Here is a 17,103-nt window from a genome sequence, read left to right as displayed (position 1 = left end):
TTTGGATGGCAGCTATCCTTACTGGTGTGAGGTGATACCTCATTGTAGTTTTAATTTGCATTTCTCTGATAATTAGCGATGTGGAGCATCTTTTCATGTGTCTCTTGGCCATCTGTATTTCTTTTTTGGAGAACTGTCTGTTCAGTTCCTCTGCCCATTTTTTAATTGGGTTATTTGTTTTTTGTTTGTTGAGGCGTGTGAGCTCTTTATATATTCTGGACGTCAAGCCTTTATCGGATCTGTCATTTTCAAATATATTCTCCCATACTGTAGGGTTCCTTTTTGTTCTATTGATGGTGTCTTTCGCTGTACAGAAGCTTTTCAGCTTAATGTAGTCCCACTTGCTCATTTTTGCTGTTGTTTTCCTTGCCCGGGGAGATATGTTCAAGAAGAGATCACTCATGTTTATGTCTAAGAGGTTTTTGCCTATGTTTTTTTCCAAGAGTTTAATGGTTTCGTGACTTACATTCAGGTCTTTGATCCATTTTGAGTTTACCTTTGTATATGGGGTTAGACAATGGTCCAGTTTCATTCTCCTACATGTAGCTGTCCAGTTTTGCCAGCACCATCTGTTGAAGAGACTGTCATTTTGCCATTGTATGTCCATGGCTCCTTTATCAAATATTAATTGACCATAAATGAACTCATTTATGCTGTATGCCCTCCCTGTTTAAAATAAAAGGCCTTTTATTAAATTCTAGGTTATAAAACATCTGAAATGGTGTAACTTAAATAAATAAGGAACATGGAAAAAAAACATTAGTAGGCCAACAGAATGACCTAGGCACCACAGTTAAGGCCACAATTTTAGTTTTGAGCATATTCATGTTTATGTCAAGGAATAAAATGTACTGGATTTTATAGAGCTCATCTTGGTAAAATTTATTGTTTCATTTCAATTTGTCAGATTTTTGAAGACATCAGAATAGTTTCATATTTAGAATTTCTGATGGAAAACTAATTTTGTGTAAAAACAAGGCAGTGTTTATAGTTTTTTTCCCTTTTTAAAAAATTAATTAATTAATTTTGTTGTCATTAATCTACAATTACATGAAGAATATTATGTTTACTAGGATCCCCCCTTCACCAAGTCCCTCTCCCACAAACCTCATTACAATACTGTCCATCAGCATAGTAAGGTGCTGTAGAATCACTACTTGTCTTCTCTCTGTTGCACAGCCCTCCCAATGCCCCCCCCCACATTATACATGCTAATCACAATGTCCCCTTTCTTTCTCCCCATCCTTATCCCTCCCTTCTCTCCCTTTCTCCCCAGTCCCTTTCCCTTTGGTAACTGTTAGTCCATTCTTAGGTTCTATGATTCTGCTGCTGTTTTGTTCCTTCAGTCTTTCTTTGTTCCTATAGTCTTTGGGTTTGAGGTGAGTCTCTTGTAAGCAGCATAGAGATGGGTATTGCTTTTTTATCCATTCTATTATTCTGTGTCTTTTGATTGGTGCATTCAGTCCATTTACATTTAGGCTGATTATTGAAAGATATGTACCTATTTGCATTGCAGGCTTTAGATTCGTGGTTGCCAAAGGTTCAAGGTTAGCTTCTTTAGTATCTTACTGTCTAACTTAACTCACTTATTGAGCTATTTTAGACACTGTCTGGTCATTCCTTATTTTTCTTCCTTCTTATTCCTCCCTCTGTTCTTTATATGTTGGTTGTTTTATTCTGTGCTCTTTTGTGCTTCCTTTGACAGCTTTTGTGGGTAGTTGATTTAATTTTTTGCCTTTAGTTAGTATTTGGTTGGTCTGCTTTCTTTGCTGTGATTTTATTTTCTCTGGTGACATCTATTTAGTTTTAGAAGTGCTCCCATCTAAACCAGTCCCTCAAAAATAGCCTGTAGAGGTGGTTTGTGGGAGGCAAATTCCCTCAACCTTTGCTTGTCTGGGAATTATTTAATCCCTCCTTCATATTTAAATGATAGTCATGCTGGATACAGTATTCTTGGTTCAAGACCCTCCTGTTTCATTGCATTAAATATATCATGCCATTCTCTTCTGGCCTGTAAGGTTTCTGTTGAGAAGTCTGATGATAGCCTGATGGGTTTTCCTTTGTAGGTGACCTTTTCCCTCTCTCTAGCTGCCTTTAAAACTCTGTCCTTGTTCTTGTTCTTTGCCATTTTAATTATTATGTGTCTTGGTGTTGTCCTCCTTGGATCCTTTCTGTTGGGAGCTCTGTACACTTCCATGGTCTGATCGATTATTTCCTCCCCCAGTTTGGGGAAGTTTTCAGCAATTATTTCTTCAAATACTCTTTCTATTCCTTTTTCTCTCTCTTCTTCTTCTGGTACCCCTATAATGCAGATATTGTTCCTTTTGGATTGGTCACACAGTTCTCTTAATATTGTTTCATTCCTGAAGATCCTTTTATCTCTCTCTGCATCAGCTTCTATGCGTTCCTGTTCTCTGGTTTCTATTCCATCAATGGCCTCTTGCATCTTATCCATTCTGTTTATAAATTCTTCTAGAGATTGTTTCATTTCTGTAATCTCCCTCCAGACGTCTGTAATCTCACTCCGGACATCTGTAACCTCCCTCCAGACTTCCTCCCTTAGCTCTTGCATATTTCTCTGCCTCTCCATCAGCATGGTTATGAGCTTTATTTTTAATTCTTTTTCAGGAAGACTGGTTAGGTCTATCTCCTTCGCAGGGTTTGCCTCTGTGATCTTGGTCTGTATCAATTTCTTCTGCCTTTTCATGGTGATAGATATATTTGTGGGGATCTGGTACATGTGTTGGGTAAGAGAAAGTCCCTTCTTGCCAGTTTATGATCTTCCTCTCCTTGGAGAACAGCGGCCTCTAGCAGCTTGTGCTGAGCAGCTGCGCGCAGACGGGGCCTCTGATTCTTGCCTGGCCGCTATGGAGTTTATTTAGCTCTGCAGTGGCTGTAGCTGTGTCTGGCCTCAGGCTGCTGCCCCAATATGGCGGAGCCGCATCGGAGGGGGAACAGGCGGGAGGCCGTTTATCACGGTGAGGGGCCTCCAAGCTGCGCTGCGTGGGCTCGGGCACCCAAAGCTCCCTGAGGTTCACAGCTGCTGGGCTAAGTGTCCCAGGATGCTTTCATCCAGCCGTGGGGTCCCTGCCCTGTCCCTTTAAGACTTTCAAAAAGCACTCGCTTTTCTTTGTCCCGGGTGCACCAGCTGCAGGGACCCGCTCACAGGTCTTGCTGTCCTGTTTCCCTAGTATCCAGGAACCTACACATGCACTGTGTCTGCGCTCCGGGGCGGATGGCTAGGGCTGGATGTTCAGCAGTCCTGGGCTACCTCTCCCTCCCTGCTCCGACTCCTCTCCTCCCACCAGGTGCTGGGGTGAGGGGCGCTCGGGTCCCACCGGGCTGCGGCTTGTATCTTACCCCCTTTGCGAGGCTCTGGGTTCTCGTGGGTGTGGATGTAGTCTGGCTATTGTCCTATGTCTTCTGGTCTCTATTTTAGGACCAGTTGTATTTGTTGTATTTTCAAAAATATATGTGGTTTTGGGAGGAGATTTCTGCTGCTCTTCTCATGTCGCCATCTTGGTTCTCTCTCTCCTATAGTTTTAAGATACTTTGCCTTGCTGTATTTGTATACTTCTTATACAGTACCTGGCACATAGTAAATGGTAGGTAAATCTTTACCTTGACCCACTCATTATATTTCTAATATTATTATCCAGCCCCCAAAAGCCTAAGAACAGATTTTTGTTTTATTTTAAAAGCATATTTAGTTTAATCCAAACACTATTAATGATAAATAGCAAACATTTACAGAGCATTTTTTTCACATATATAACCTACTAAATCTTTACAACACTCTGAGAGGTAGAGGTGGTGTTAGCCCAATTTTTCTGACAGGAAATTGGGACCTAGAGAGGTTACATGACTCAAATAGTATTGTATGGTAAGTGTCATAGTCAGGAATCAAGCCCCAGTGTTCTGACTTTGTTATAAAATCTTTGTTATGTGGAATTACACTATTTCCACATGGGGATTAATTCTTCTATGGTTGGGGCCTGAAGAATATATGTTAGCATTGTTCATTTAGTATAATTCAATAGACATTTCTTTGTTCTTTTCATTGAAGAGATAAAATGTTTGCTATGTGTCAGGCACTGTTTTGAGCTTCTGGGTTTCTTCAGTGAACAAAACAGATCCCTGCTCATGTGGAGTTTATATTCTGGCCCGGAGAGTAAAAAGCAATGAACATAACTACAAATAAATTGCTGAATATACTAGGTAATACATTTCTGTAGAAGAAAAAAATGTCCAGGATAGATGAAACCTACTGTAGTATTGTCAAAAGCACAAGTAGAACAGAGGCCCTAAGGCTAGAAAATGCTGCCATATATAAGGAAAAAAAAGGAGGTAGGTACCTGAGTAGGGGAGGAGAGTAGAAGGAAATAAGATCAGGAATTTGAAAGCAGGGGAAGCACGCTACAGAGTCTTTTAGGTCATTGTAAGGTTTAGGTTCTTACTCTGAGTAAACAGTCTCCAAGGTTTTGAACAATTGGATAAGAGTCATCCTGGTTGTGTTGAGAATAGGTACTGAAGCTAGAAAAGGGTAGAAACAGGGAGTCCTGTTAGGTTATTGTAGTAATCTAGGAGAGGTGTAATCTAGGAAAAAGATGTCTGCCTAGCAGAGGTTGCTCTGAATAGATGGGTGGTAGAAGTGGTTAGAAATGTTTGGGTCTGGATATATTTTGCAAAGAAGAGACAACAGAATTTGCTGCCAGGTTGGAAGGGAAATACCAAAGAAGGGAGTCAAGAATTCCTTTAATGTTTTTAGTCTGAGCATCTGAAAGGTTAGAGTTGCCACCAACTGAGATAGTTTATAGGGAAGATGAGAAGTTCAGTTTTGCATGTTGAGTTTGGAATGTCTTTTAGATTCCCCAGTAAAGTTGTCAAAGAGTTTGGGAGTGAAGTCTGGGATAGAAATACAAAGTTGGAACTCTTGGTATATATATAAATAATATTTAGAGCCATAACACTTGTTGATATCTGTGAGGAAATGAGTACAGAGGGGAAGAAAAGAGGGAACCAAGAAGTGAGCCCTAGGTCACTCCAACATTAAGAGAGTAGAGAGAAGAGGATTGCCAAAGGAAACTAACAAGGAACAATCAGTGAGGTAGGACATAAGCCTAGAGAATGTCTTGGTAACTTGGACGAAAGCAGTCAAGGATGGAATGGTCAACCATGTCAGATTTTGCTTATAGCTTAGGCAGAATTGAAAATTATATTTAGCCATGTGAGGCCACTAGTTATAATGTGAGCTCCAGTGGGACATCGAATATATATATATTTAGTATTTACAATTTTTACATGAAAATTGTTGATGTTTACAGCATTTCATTTGCCATGTTCAGGTTTGCTGTCCTTTTGGTGGCATGTCTGACAGTGGATCACAGCTTGGTTCAATGGGTAGCCTGACCATGAAATCACAACTTCAGATAACTGGTAAGTCTTAAAAAGATCCACTACTTTACTTTTTTATCCCCTAAGGTAGAAAATAATCTTATGAGAAGAAAATCTTTCCTGGCTGTTACATGTCAGTGTTGAGTTGATAGTTGCTTAGTAAGTGCATGAACAAAATATTCAGGTACATAAAAATTAAATTTTTATTTCAGGATATTCTTGGGTATTTTGCAGTGTTTTGTTTTTGTTTCTGTTTCATTAAGCATTGGTGCTTGGGCAGTTGCTATTGTTTTTTGTTTTGTTTTGAATTAACAGCTTTATTGAGAGAGGATTCACATGCCATACAGTTTACCCATTTACAGGTCAATGAATGTGCAAACCATCACCAGAGTAAATTTTGGAACATTTTTACCGTTTTAGAAAGAATGACCTACTAGTCACTCCTCAAAACTCCTAAACACCCTCCACCTTAGGCGAGTACGAATCCACTTTCTGTCTCTGTATATTTGCCTATTCTGGATATCTCCTATAAATGGAATCACATATGTGGCCTTTTGTCTCTGATCTCTTTCACTTAGCATGTTTTCCGGGTTTATCCTTGTGGTAGCATATATTAATATTTCATTTTTATTGCCAAATAATCCATGTATGGCATACCACATTTTATTTATGCATTTATCAGTTGATGTATATTTGAATTTATCTGCTTTTTGTTGTTAATCAATAATGCTACGAACATTTGTGTATAAATTTTTGTAAAATGCATGTTTTCATTTCTCTTGAGTATATACCTGGGAGTGGAATCATTAGGTTATATAGTATACATGTTTAGCATTGTTAGAAATTCCAAAGTAATCTTCAAAGCATCCACACCATTTCACATTCCCACCAACCATATGTGAGGGTTCTTATTTCTTCATATCCTTGCCAATACTTGTTACTTGTTTTTTGATTATGGCCATCAAAGTGTGTGTGAAATAGTATGTCATTGCAGGTTTGATTTGCATGTTTGTGATGGTTAATGACATTGAGCATCTTTTCATGTGCTTATTGGCCATTTATATGTCTTTTTTGGAGAAATGCTTGTTTAAATCCTTTGGTTGCTATTACTACCTCACTAACATCTCTTTGTTTCTTTAACTATACTAACCAAGTATATAACTTTCAGGTTAATATTCTTAATATGCCACCTGATATGTTGCATTCCTGCTGAAAAATCCTCAGTGCCTCTCCTTGACTAGAGTATAGAATTTCATTTGCCTGAGCTAAGACCTTACACAGTGTGGCTCCATACAGTCTCTTTGTAGGTCCTTATATATTAACTATTTGTACTATCCAAGATGAGTCACAATCTTCTTCAGACATGCATGTGTCTCTATCACAGAGTGACACCCCAGTCTCTCTCCCTTTAGTTTAATGGCATTTATTGATTATAGAACACTTATCATCCTCTTTATGGTATTGTAGTTTCTGTGATACCTGGCTTGTATCTGCCTCTGGATTATAAATACGAGGCCTTAAACCATATCATTATTATCTTCCTCAAAACCCAGAAGTAATTGAATTACAAAAGTAACACTTTCTTAAAGTGAGAGCATACAGCATCCTACAGTTTACTTTTGGGAATTCCTTCACTAACTCCAGTCTTTTTCCCTTAGCAAATGACTGATTATCAATGAAAGATACTAGTTTTTATTTGCTAAAGCTATATTCTAATTCTTTGCCCCTCTCCATCCTCAGGCTAGCCTGAATAGCTGTTTTAAATTGGATGAAGCGCCTTATGACTTTCCTTTTTGGGGGGAAACTTAATGTTGAAACCTTAGATATGAAAAGTCTTATAAAAAATTCTTTTAATTCGTCAGATTACATTAAGTATTATGCATGTTTTTTACTTTTAAAAACTCTGTAAAATAATAAAGTGAGAGGTATTTATCTCAGTTCTCAGAGATAAATATTGTTATATTTCTTTAAATTTAGATTTCAGTCTATATTCCTTTAAGCTTTTTACTTAGTAAATAATGACTTATTATTTACTTAGTAAATAATAGTAAGAAAAACATTCAATAAATGTTTAAATGTACCTCAAAAAGACATAATCCTTAGCAATTTCAAAGTTTTTAATCTTGGGCCTAAAAATTCTGATATATATATATAAGTATAGGGCAAAAACAATTTAATAACAAACATCATGAATAATGGGGAAAAATAATTCATTTAGCAAATATATAATATGATATGAGACAAATGGATAGTAAACAGTGAAGTGCCAAGTTGAATAGAATCAAGTGTCCTTCATAATTCATTGTTTACTTCTTTGTTTTTGATGCTAGAAAGCTCAGAACGAAGTTTTTTGCACAAATTCCCTTAATATATTTGTATTCTGTGTTAATGAATCATAGAATTTTTTATTATAAGCTGCCTCAACATCTTTCTAGAATTAAGGAATGTATAAATATACAAGGGAAGAAAATAAATGCCATGATACATGGTAATGGCAAGTAGAGAGAACAGCTTAGGTCAGGAAAAAGATCAGTATTTTATTAAAGTTGCTGTGAAAGGACGTGGTGCTGGAAACAAGCATTGCTACTGCTTAAATTTAGGGAGGTAGAAAAGGATCCTTTCAGAAGAGAACAGGAGCAAGAGGTACTAAGGAGGGAAATCCGTAAGACTTCCTTTAATGCCCCTAAAAGCCATGGCTGCTGAAGTGGGGAGCTGTGAGGTTTTAATGGGAGTGGCTATTTAATGGGAGTGACACCCCAGATGTGTCAGGGCTATTAAAAAAAAATTGCTAAGGGAAATGGGAAGTAATCAGGGTTTTTAATGAATGGTGATAATGGATTTGTGTTTTAGAAAGCTGGCAGGAAAGACTGATAGAATTTAAGCTCCAAAGTCAAAATTTTACTCTGGTTCTCACATTTCTTTTTTTTTAAATCTTGTTATACCAGCACTGCATATTAAAGAGACTGTCCTTTCTCCTTTGAGTATTCTTGGCTCCCTTGTCAAATATTAGTTGACTGTATATGCCTAGGTTTATTTCTTGGCTCATGATTCTGCTCCATTAATCTATTTGTTTGTTTTTATGCCAGCACCATACCATGTCAGTTTTGATTACTATAGCTCTTTTTTTTATTAAGGTATCATTGATATACAGTCTTAAGAAGGTTTGACATGAGCAACATTGTGGTTACTACATTCACCCATATTATCAAGTCCCCTTCCCTACACCCCATTGCAGTCACTGTCCATCAGCATAGTAAGATGCTGTAGAGTCACTACTTGTACTATACTGCCTTCCCCGTGACCCCCCTACATTATGTGTGCTAATCATAATACCCCTTAATCACCTTTGACCTCTCCCTCCCCACCCACCCTCCCCACCCCTTTTCCCTTTGGTAATCACTAGTCCCTTCTTAGAGTCATGAATCTGCTGCTCTTTTGTTCCTTCAGTTTTGCATTGTTCTTATACTCCACAATGAGTGAAAAGATTTAGTACTTCTCTATCCCCGCCTGGCTTATTTCACTGAGCATAATACCCTCCAGCTCCATCCATGTTGTTGCAAATGGTAGTATTTGTTTTCTTCTTATGGCTGAATAATATTCCATTATATATATGTACCACCTCTTTATCCGTTCATCTATTGATGGACACTTAGGTTGCTTCCATGTCTTGGCTATTGTAAATAGTGCTGCGATAAACATAGGGGTACACATGTCTTTTTGAAACTGGGCTCCTGCGTTCGTAGGGAAAATTCCTAGGAGTAATGGAAATTTCCTGGTCAAATGGTATTTCTATTTTTAGTTTTTTGAGGAACCTCCATGTTGTTTTCCACAGGGTTGAGATTACTGTAGCTTTTAGGAGTGTTTTTTCTACTCCTGTAAAAAAGTGCCATTGAGATCTTGATAGTTAACTGCATTGAATCTACAGATGGCTTCTTATAGAAATTTATTAATTCTTCCTATCATTACATACACACATACATATGTTTACAATATATATTCCCTAATAAAGTCTCCCTTACCAGATTTAAGTGAGGGCAGTTAGAAAATTTATTTCAGAAAAATGGTACCTGTCACAAGTTGTAGCAAAATAGGTTTAAAAAAATAATTCATAGTGCTACTGATAAATTGACTGTTTAGAGAACTTGGATGTGAATTTTAATATCACTGAATTCTTATAAGAGTAAAAAAGAAAAAAGTATTAATGGAAAGGCAGCCTCAGCTTTCCTTTTCAGCATTTACAGAAAATAAAAAGTTTTAGTTACCAGTACATTAGTACACTTTCTATACTTGATTCTGATTAATTTATGTAAATAATTTAAATAGCCATTTAGCATTAAAGTTTGAGTAAAATAAGAAAAATTGTTTTGTGCTCTTTCACATAGATCAAGGTAATTCATTGATAGAGCTCCTTTGGGAACTTCTGTTGGCATTTAAATGATCTGTTAACATTTTTTTGGGTATTGAAGGTACCTATATTGATCTTTGTGTTAGGTATTAGCTGTCCTATGTAATTTAGGAGATAAATGTGAAATTATAGCAAGAAACCATAAATACTCTCAAATGTTTTGACCTAATGTTCATTAAAGCTTCTACAGTTAAACTCCTGTAGGGGTCATCTAACCTCTCCCCAAATCCGGATTTTTTTTTTTTTTTGAGAGATCATCTCTCATATTTATTGATCAAATGGTTGTTAACAACAATAAAATTCTGTATAGGGGACTCAATGCACAGTCATTAATCAACCCCAAGCCTATTTCTCAACAGTCTCCAATCTTCTGAAGCATAACGAACAAGTTCTTCATGGTGAACAAGTTCTTACATAGTGAATAAGTTCTTACATGGTGAACAGTGCAAGGGCAGTCATATCACAGAAACTTTCGGCCCAAACCCAAATTTTAACCAAGAAATCTATTCAGAGTAATGCCTCCCCATCTCCAGGAAAGTTGTTTGTGGGTTTTACTCTTGGTTCTAATACTTAGTGGTTGTATGAACTTGTGCATGTCACTAGTATCTTTGAGCCTCAGTTTCCTTATCTGTGAAGTGAGGATATTAACATCTTTGTTGTGTGGTCATTGACAGTGCATATGGATTGGATAACTCCAAAACACTGTGTAAGTACAGAGTAATATATCCTCTTTCTCCTAATTCCTGATTTGCTGCTCCCTATAAGATCGCTCCTATTAAATAAATATCTTAACAAAAATGTAAGCTTAAGTCTTTTATAAGGTTGGTTGCTTATTTTGTTTCTTTCTTAACATTATCATTCCTCTTAAAATTTAAGTATTTTGGGGCCACAATGAATGGCAAGAATGGTACTGTTTTGTGAAAGGTCATTGATATTTAAAAATATAGGGCCAGAATGGAAGTTAACATTGCTATGAGGAGGCTCACTAGTAGATCACATATTTAAATTTTTCTTTACCTCTTAGTTCTTCACCCTTTACATCTCAGTGTATTATCAGATTCTGCTGATGTTTACTCTTGAATTTCTTGGGTCATCTTCTCTTTTTCTCTAATCTTGTGGCCTCAGTCCATTACCTTGGAAATAAATCTGTATTTTTTACATGCTTTCCTATCTTTAGCCATTTCCTGTTTAGTTATGTGATATACATAACCTCAGCTATTAAACTGAATTTATCTCTTTTTTTTTTTTTGATGCTTGCTTTACACTAGCATTATACTATGTGAGCAAAAGAAGTACTCTGGTATTCCCTAGAAATTTTTTAATCTCAGTCTTTTCAAAACTCATTATTTGAAGAAGAGAAACTAGTGTCTTGATTTTAGTTACTACTAATTACAAGCTGCCTTGATTTTAGTTAACTACTATAGCCTCCTGGTTCCCAAAATAGGTTGGATAAGCTAAGAATTCACTTTTACTTTCTTAAATTTAAATTGTCAAAATTTTTACTTTGTATTGGAGAGATGGGATGAAGAGGAGAGGTCAGGTCATAGCATTGACCTTCAAAACAGAAAGATCAGAAGCATTAATATGGACCATGAAACTATATGCAGTAGATAATGTGTGTGTGTGGAGGAAAGGACTATAAAGCAGGGAAACTTGTTTTCTACTATGACTAATCATTTAGTTCAACAAATGTATTAAATGTCTTTTGAGTTTTAAGTCACTACGTACTGTAGGAGTTATAAAGACATCCTTGCCATTACGGAGATTTCAGAGTGAGTTAAACAAGTAATAAATAATAAATTTACTAAAAGTAAGAGAATGAAAAGCTCTAGGAGCCACACATAAATATGAAAATGGAGTGAGTATAGAGGCAGGAACAGTTTAGCTTCTTAGGTTTAAAGAAGCATTCAGCCAAATAGAAAGGGGAATTTGTCTCTGAAGAAGTAGTTTTTTATGGGGTAGAAAAGGAAAAAGAATTATCATGAGTGGAGGGAATAACACAAAAAGAATCATGACAGTGCATGGCCCTGTGAAGGACAGCAGACAGCTAAGGGTGGTTTGAGTACCATGGGGCTGGGTAAGATTTGGCATAGGAAGAGACTGGAGAGGAACATAGTAAATAACTTCAGGTGTCCCAGAACAGTTTAAACTTCATTTTGCAAGCATTAGAGAATCATTGAAAAGTATTGACATGATCACATCTGTTCTAGGAAGATAATTCTAGTAGCTGTGAGGGCTTGGATTAGAGAAGTGAGTAAAAACCAACAGCTATTAGAGGCCTCTTGAGCAGTAGAGCCCAGGTAACTGAGGATACCGACATTTTTCAGTCCCTTTTCTTCCAATTTATAATTTACAGTTCTTTTATTCTTTTAATTTACTATGGGAATTTAAATTTCAGAAAGTAGTACATTGATCTATTTTATAATATTAGGGCTGTAACAAAAGTTTATGCAATCTGAACTTTGAGATTTGAACACTAAAATTATCCTGTCCATGCTTTGCAGTGACCCTTGGGCAAACTTAAATTCTGTTGAGCTTGTTTTTTAATGTGTAAAATGTAAGATGCTGGTAACTATCTCATAAAGAGTCATGAGTATTGAGACAACAATATTTGAGTATTGAAATGGCAATATTTAAGGGCTAGGCACATAGTAAACACTTAACAGTGGGTGTTAGTTTCTCTTGCCCTTTTTATTTCCTCATTTAAAGTTTCTTTAAGTGGTTTTAGTGGGGTTTGGAGGAATTATGTGGCCAAGTAGCTTCAAAAGTTTGAATCCTAAAAAGCCACTGAGGGCATATCATTTCCTTCCTGTCAGGCCTTTGCTCTTTGTTCTAGGTTTCAGAGGGTCACAAGAGCATAATTGTTTGAGGTGTTTCACCTTTTCTCATACCAGAAATATATTGAAAATAGGGGTTTCATATTTTTCTGTGCCAATCCTGTGATTAAATTTGGCTCTGTGTTAAGCACTAGAGCTTTATAGTACATATTAATCAGAGATAGGTCTGGTCCCCACTTGAATATTTTCTGTTCTGAAAAAGACTTTTTACGTAGTGTCTCTACTTAGATGTCTTGAAAGCACCTCTAGTTATACTTTAATTATAAAATTAATTTCCTGCCCATGCCACCCGCCTCAAACTTGTTTTTTCTGAAGTCTTTTCCATCTTAATAAATGACACCATCTTTGATCTAGTTATTCATGCCAGAAACCTGGGTGTTGTTATTGCTTTGTCTTTACCCCAACTTCCTAAGTAGTCTAATCCTGTTAGTTCTCCTTAGAAAGTACTTACTCCTCCCCAAATCCACTTTCACCATCCTACTCTAGACCACAGACCTATGTCATCTCTTGATTAGATGACTTTAGTAGCCTCTTGACCCCTACTTTTGTCTCCCTTTCAGTTTATTTTTCCCACAGCAGTAGAGTGATCTTTGAATATTAATCTGATCATCTTTGTATTCTCAGTGCACAAAACAGTACCTGATATATGTTGCAGGCACCTAGTGAATTTGAGTAACACTCTTTTACTTGAAATTGATTAGTGGCTCCTTATTGCCTACTTACCTAACATTATCTCTTGCAGTTCTTCATTTTCTTTTTTTGTCAAAAAATTTTTGATAATGTATATTGATTTCAAATCTGATTGAACTTTATTGTATCAAGTATTTCAAAATAATGCTGAAGCTGTACTTTGTAGAATGTGTATACATTGTTAGTGATCCTGCAGCTTGTTTGGATGTTACAGAAAAAGAACATGAGTACAAAAGGACAGAGGTATTTGATATATATGTGAAGTCAAGAGATTCAGGGTGGCTTTCTGGAACTGTGCTTGCTAGGAAGCCCAGACTGTCTATGCTCTGGACTGTATATTGAGCTTCTTGGGTAGCTGCTATGCAGTGTCCTCTAGGAACTCCAAGGGCCTTTTAGCCTTGGTGGCACTGACATTCTCTGCTTTACTGCTAGAGTAAATATCCAGGTGGTGTAGAGTATTGCCTTGGCTGTGATGAGTTGTTACCTGTAAGAACCATGAATGCTCTGCTAGATTCAATTTGTTGCACTTTCACAGGGGTTTGGACAAGGCTTTTTTATGGCAAAGGTGATTAACTCAAGGGCAAAGGCTAAGGAGTCAGTATCTCAAGATGCACAATGTAGAAAAACTCTAGCTAGGATAATATGAGATCTGTGAGATGCTAAAAATAATACTAGCCTGTGACTTAGAATAAAATCCAAATTCCTTACCTTGGCTTACAAAACTAAAAGTGATCTCAGCCCATTTACCACTCTTCCCTGTTTGCTATACTTTTCCTTGCCTCTGTCTGGAGTGCTCTCCTCATCCCACCTCCAGTCTTCACATGGCTACCTCCTTGTTATTTATATCATTGTTTAAAAGTACTTCCTTAAAGAGGCCTTCCTTACAACCAAGTCATATTCTGCCACGCAGGCTGTTTTTCAGGACCAGGACTTTTCTAAAGATACTTTCATCTTCAGAGCCAGGGCCTTTTCTCTACTGTAAATTGCTTTATCCACAGTGTAGAGCAATATTTTATACTTGGTACGCATTGAAATATTTGTTGACTGAGTTTGTTGATGTGCTTTTTAATTGACCTCAAAGTTCTGGGATTATTGATACTGATAGTAGAGGTCTATTGGTTTGAATTTGGGTGGATAGCATACAAGATTTCTCTCTCTCTTTTTTTTTTCCTAGGATGGGAGGAAATACAAAGGTCATGAGTAAATAAAATTGGTATATATTTTAGAGTAAAACTGCTTCTCTGAGTAAAGGAATAATATTCTATATAACCTTTATGAAATTAGATTGATTTGAATAATGCTAACATCTTGAATATTGAAATATTTTCCCCTTTCTTTCAGTCATTTCAGCAAAGCTTAAAGAAAATAAAAAGAATTGGTTTGGACCAAATCCTTATGTGGAAGTCACAGTAGATGGACAGTCAAAGAAGACAGAAAAGTGCAACAACACAAACAGTCCTAAATGGAAACAGCCCCTTACAGTGTAGGTTTGAAAGAATTTTCTATAGTATATTTAGTTTGGTAGGTGAGCAGAAATGCAGCTTTAAAAAAGTTTCTCACTTATTTTCTTTGCTCTTCTTTCTCTCCCCACCTGCCCACCCCTGTTCTAGGACTCCTTTCTCAAGTCTCTTTTTCATATATCTTTAGATATTTGTTTTTCTAGTCTCTCGTTTTCTTTACCTTGTCCAGTTTAGTTGACAGCTAATTGAACTGCACCTGGGAGAACCCATGGTCATGTGTCTAGGAATCTTAGCAGCTCTTTCATTAAATGAGGGTTGAAATAGAGGACTTAATTTTTTAATTTAATTTTAAAATAGTTTTGTTTTAATTACAGTGCCCATGCAGAATCTACACAGGGGTAATCTTCCTTTAAAAAAATATGTACTATACATTTTATTCTACAACTCTCTTTTTATACTTAAGATACATAGCATGATTATCTTTCCAGCTGAGTACTTAAAGTCTAACATTCCTTAAATAGCTACATGATATTCCTTGATATAGATGAGTGTCATTTATTTTTACTAGTTCTCTATTGTTAGTTGGTGTTCTATTCGACCGTGTTGCAACATACATCCATGTGCATATGCTTATATGTTGGTATTTTATCTGTAGTATGAATTCATAAAAGTAGGATATAGCTCAGTTTCAGTACTTACTGGTGAAAGACCCCAAATGTTGTATTAAACACTCTTGAAGGGAATTATAGACTGATTAAAATTTTTTTTACCAAAATGGAAGAAAAGTATGATTTATCAACAAATGGATATAAAAGTAATATAGCATATTTGGTTTGAGGACCAAATGTATATTCAAATGTAGTTGAAAATGTAACTAGTTGTTACCACATGAAATGCAGACAGATTGGTTTCATTACCTAACATTTGTAATTCTTGCATTTTTTTCCCCTTAGAGAAATAAACCAGTAACTAAAAAAAGTTGTTTGTCTAAGTAACAAGATGAGACATTTAAAACTACAAGCTCTTCTCTTTGCATATGCATGCTTAGTATAAAACAAATTGGATTATACCCATATTATTCTTTAACATGGATTTTTGAAGTTCTAGGGCATCTTGATGTACTTTATGATAACTGAGTAAATGAGTGAAATGCAAGAATTTATTGAAGATCATCTTGAGGTCTATGTGCAGAATTATCATTCTAATGCTCCTTAATTTCTTACACTTTGTTTTTGGTTAGTGAGTGGCCCTTGAGCGATTGAATCTACATTAACATGAGTAAAATTTTTGATATCTGTAAAAGGTCACAGCTTTTCCATAATTATTAAAGATGTTCAGCAGAATATTAGATGAAATGCCCATCTACTTTCTACCAACTGCTATCTGTGCTTACTAGATACATACTTTGATGCTCTTGGGCTAATAAAAAATGACAAGAACTAGTGGTTTAAAAATTAAGAAAAGAAAACGCTCCTTGTAGTCCCATATGGTAGTGCTGTTACTGAGATCAGATGTTTGGGGGAACAGCTCAAGTTGTCCTGAATTTTGAAGTTGCAGCAGATTGGCCTGCTAACATGGCTTAGATTATTACATAGAACAGAATTGAAATCATTTAGGTAAGACCATCTTTGACACATTTATCCTCTCTCAAATTAGAGTAAAATTAAACTTATCAACTCTTTTATTCCACTCCCATAATGTAAGCCATTCCTAGATGACTCATGTTAATAGAGAAGTGTTTTCTTAACATAATATATAACTGTATGTTCAGTATAACATGTGAGAATTTTGAAGAGAATGAATACATTGTAATCCCCTCCCTCTAAAAAAGAGGCAATGTTAAGATGAAAATTATTTAGTTTACCTGTTACTTGTTAAAATGGTGGTTGATATATGATGGAGTAATGGGTATTGGTAGACTTCTAAGGAGGAAAGTGTTTATTAGTCCCCCAAAATTTCATCACATTTTAGAGAATGAGGTATATTCAAATACTTCTAGAATCTTTTTTTATAGCACTGAACCATCCTATGGTAGATTCTGTAGTGTTCCTGTTTTTCTAATTGTTGACTCTGAAATAGTTTGCATATTGTTTATTGCAAATTTAAATTCCCAGAGTTTGTTTTGGAAATGACCATTATAGATAGCATTCTTTATTGACAGGATATGAGTGAGCCTATATCTGACAGTTGTCCTAAACATTTCTGTCTCTGGCAATGTGAAACTTAAGGTATTTAATAATACCTCAAATCAGCTGACTGAGGAACTTTTTAACACAAATTTTAATGACAAGCCTTAGTTCAGATTACAGTCTGCCAC

General features: G+C 36.2%; 1 protein-coding gene across 3 annotated transcripts in view; it reads left to right on the top strand.

Annotated features, from left to right (window-relative positions):
- The window catches only part of ITCH (itchy E3 ubiquitin protein ligase), a 186,457-nt gene that overhangs the window by 101,370 nt on the left and 67,984 nt on the right, over positions 1 to 17,103 (top strand). For all 3 annotated transcript variants that reach the window (XM_037012758.2, XM_073236698.1, XM_037012759.2), the window contains 2 exons: positions 5,346 to 5,436; positions 14,668 to 14,809. In XM_037012758.2, coding sequence (XP_036868653.1) covers positions 5,367 to 5,436; positions 14,668 to 14,809 — 212 coding nt within the window. In that variant the 5' untranslated portion in view covers positions 5,346 to 5,366. The remainder of the gene's footprint in view (positions 1 to 5,345; positions 5,437 to 14,667; positions 14,810 to 17,103) is intronic.

This window comes from Manis javanica, chromosome 5 (genome assembly GCF_040802235.1).
Source record: "Manis javanica isolate MJ-LG chromosome 5, MJ_LKY, whole genome shotgun sequence".
In the NCBI taxonomy this organism is placed as follows: domain Eukaryota; kingdom Metazoa; phylum Chordata; class Mammalia; order Pholidota; family Manidae; genus Manis; species Manis javanica.
The sequence above is the reverse complement of the archived record's forward strand: the minus strand, read 5'-3'. Positions and strand labels throughout refer to the sequence as shown.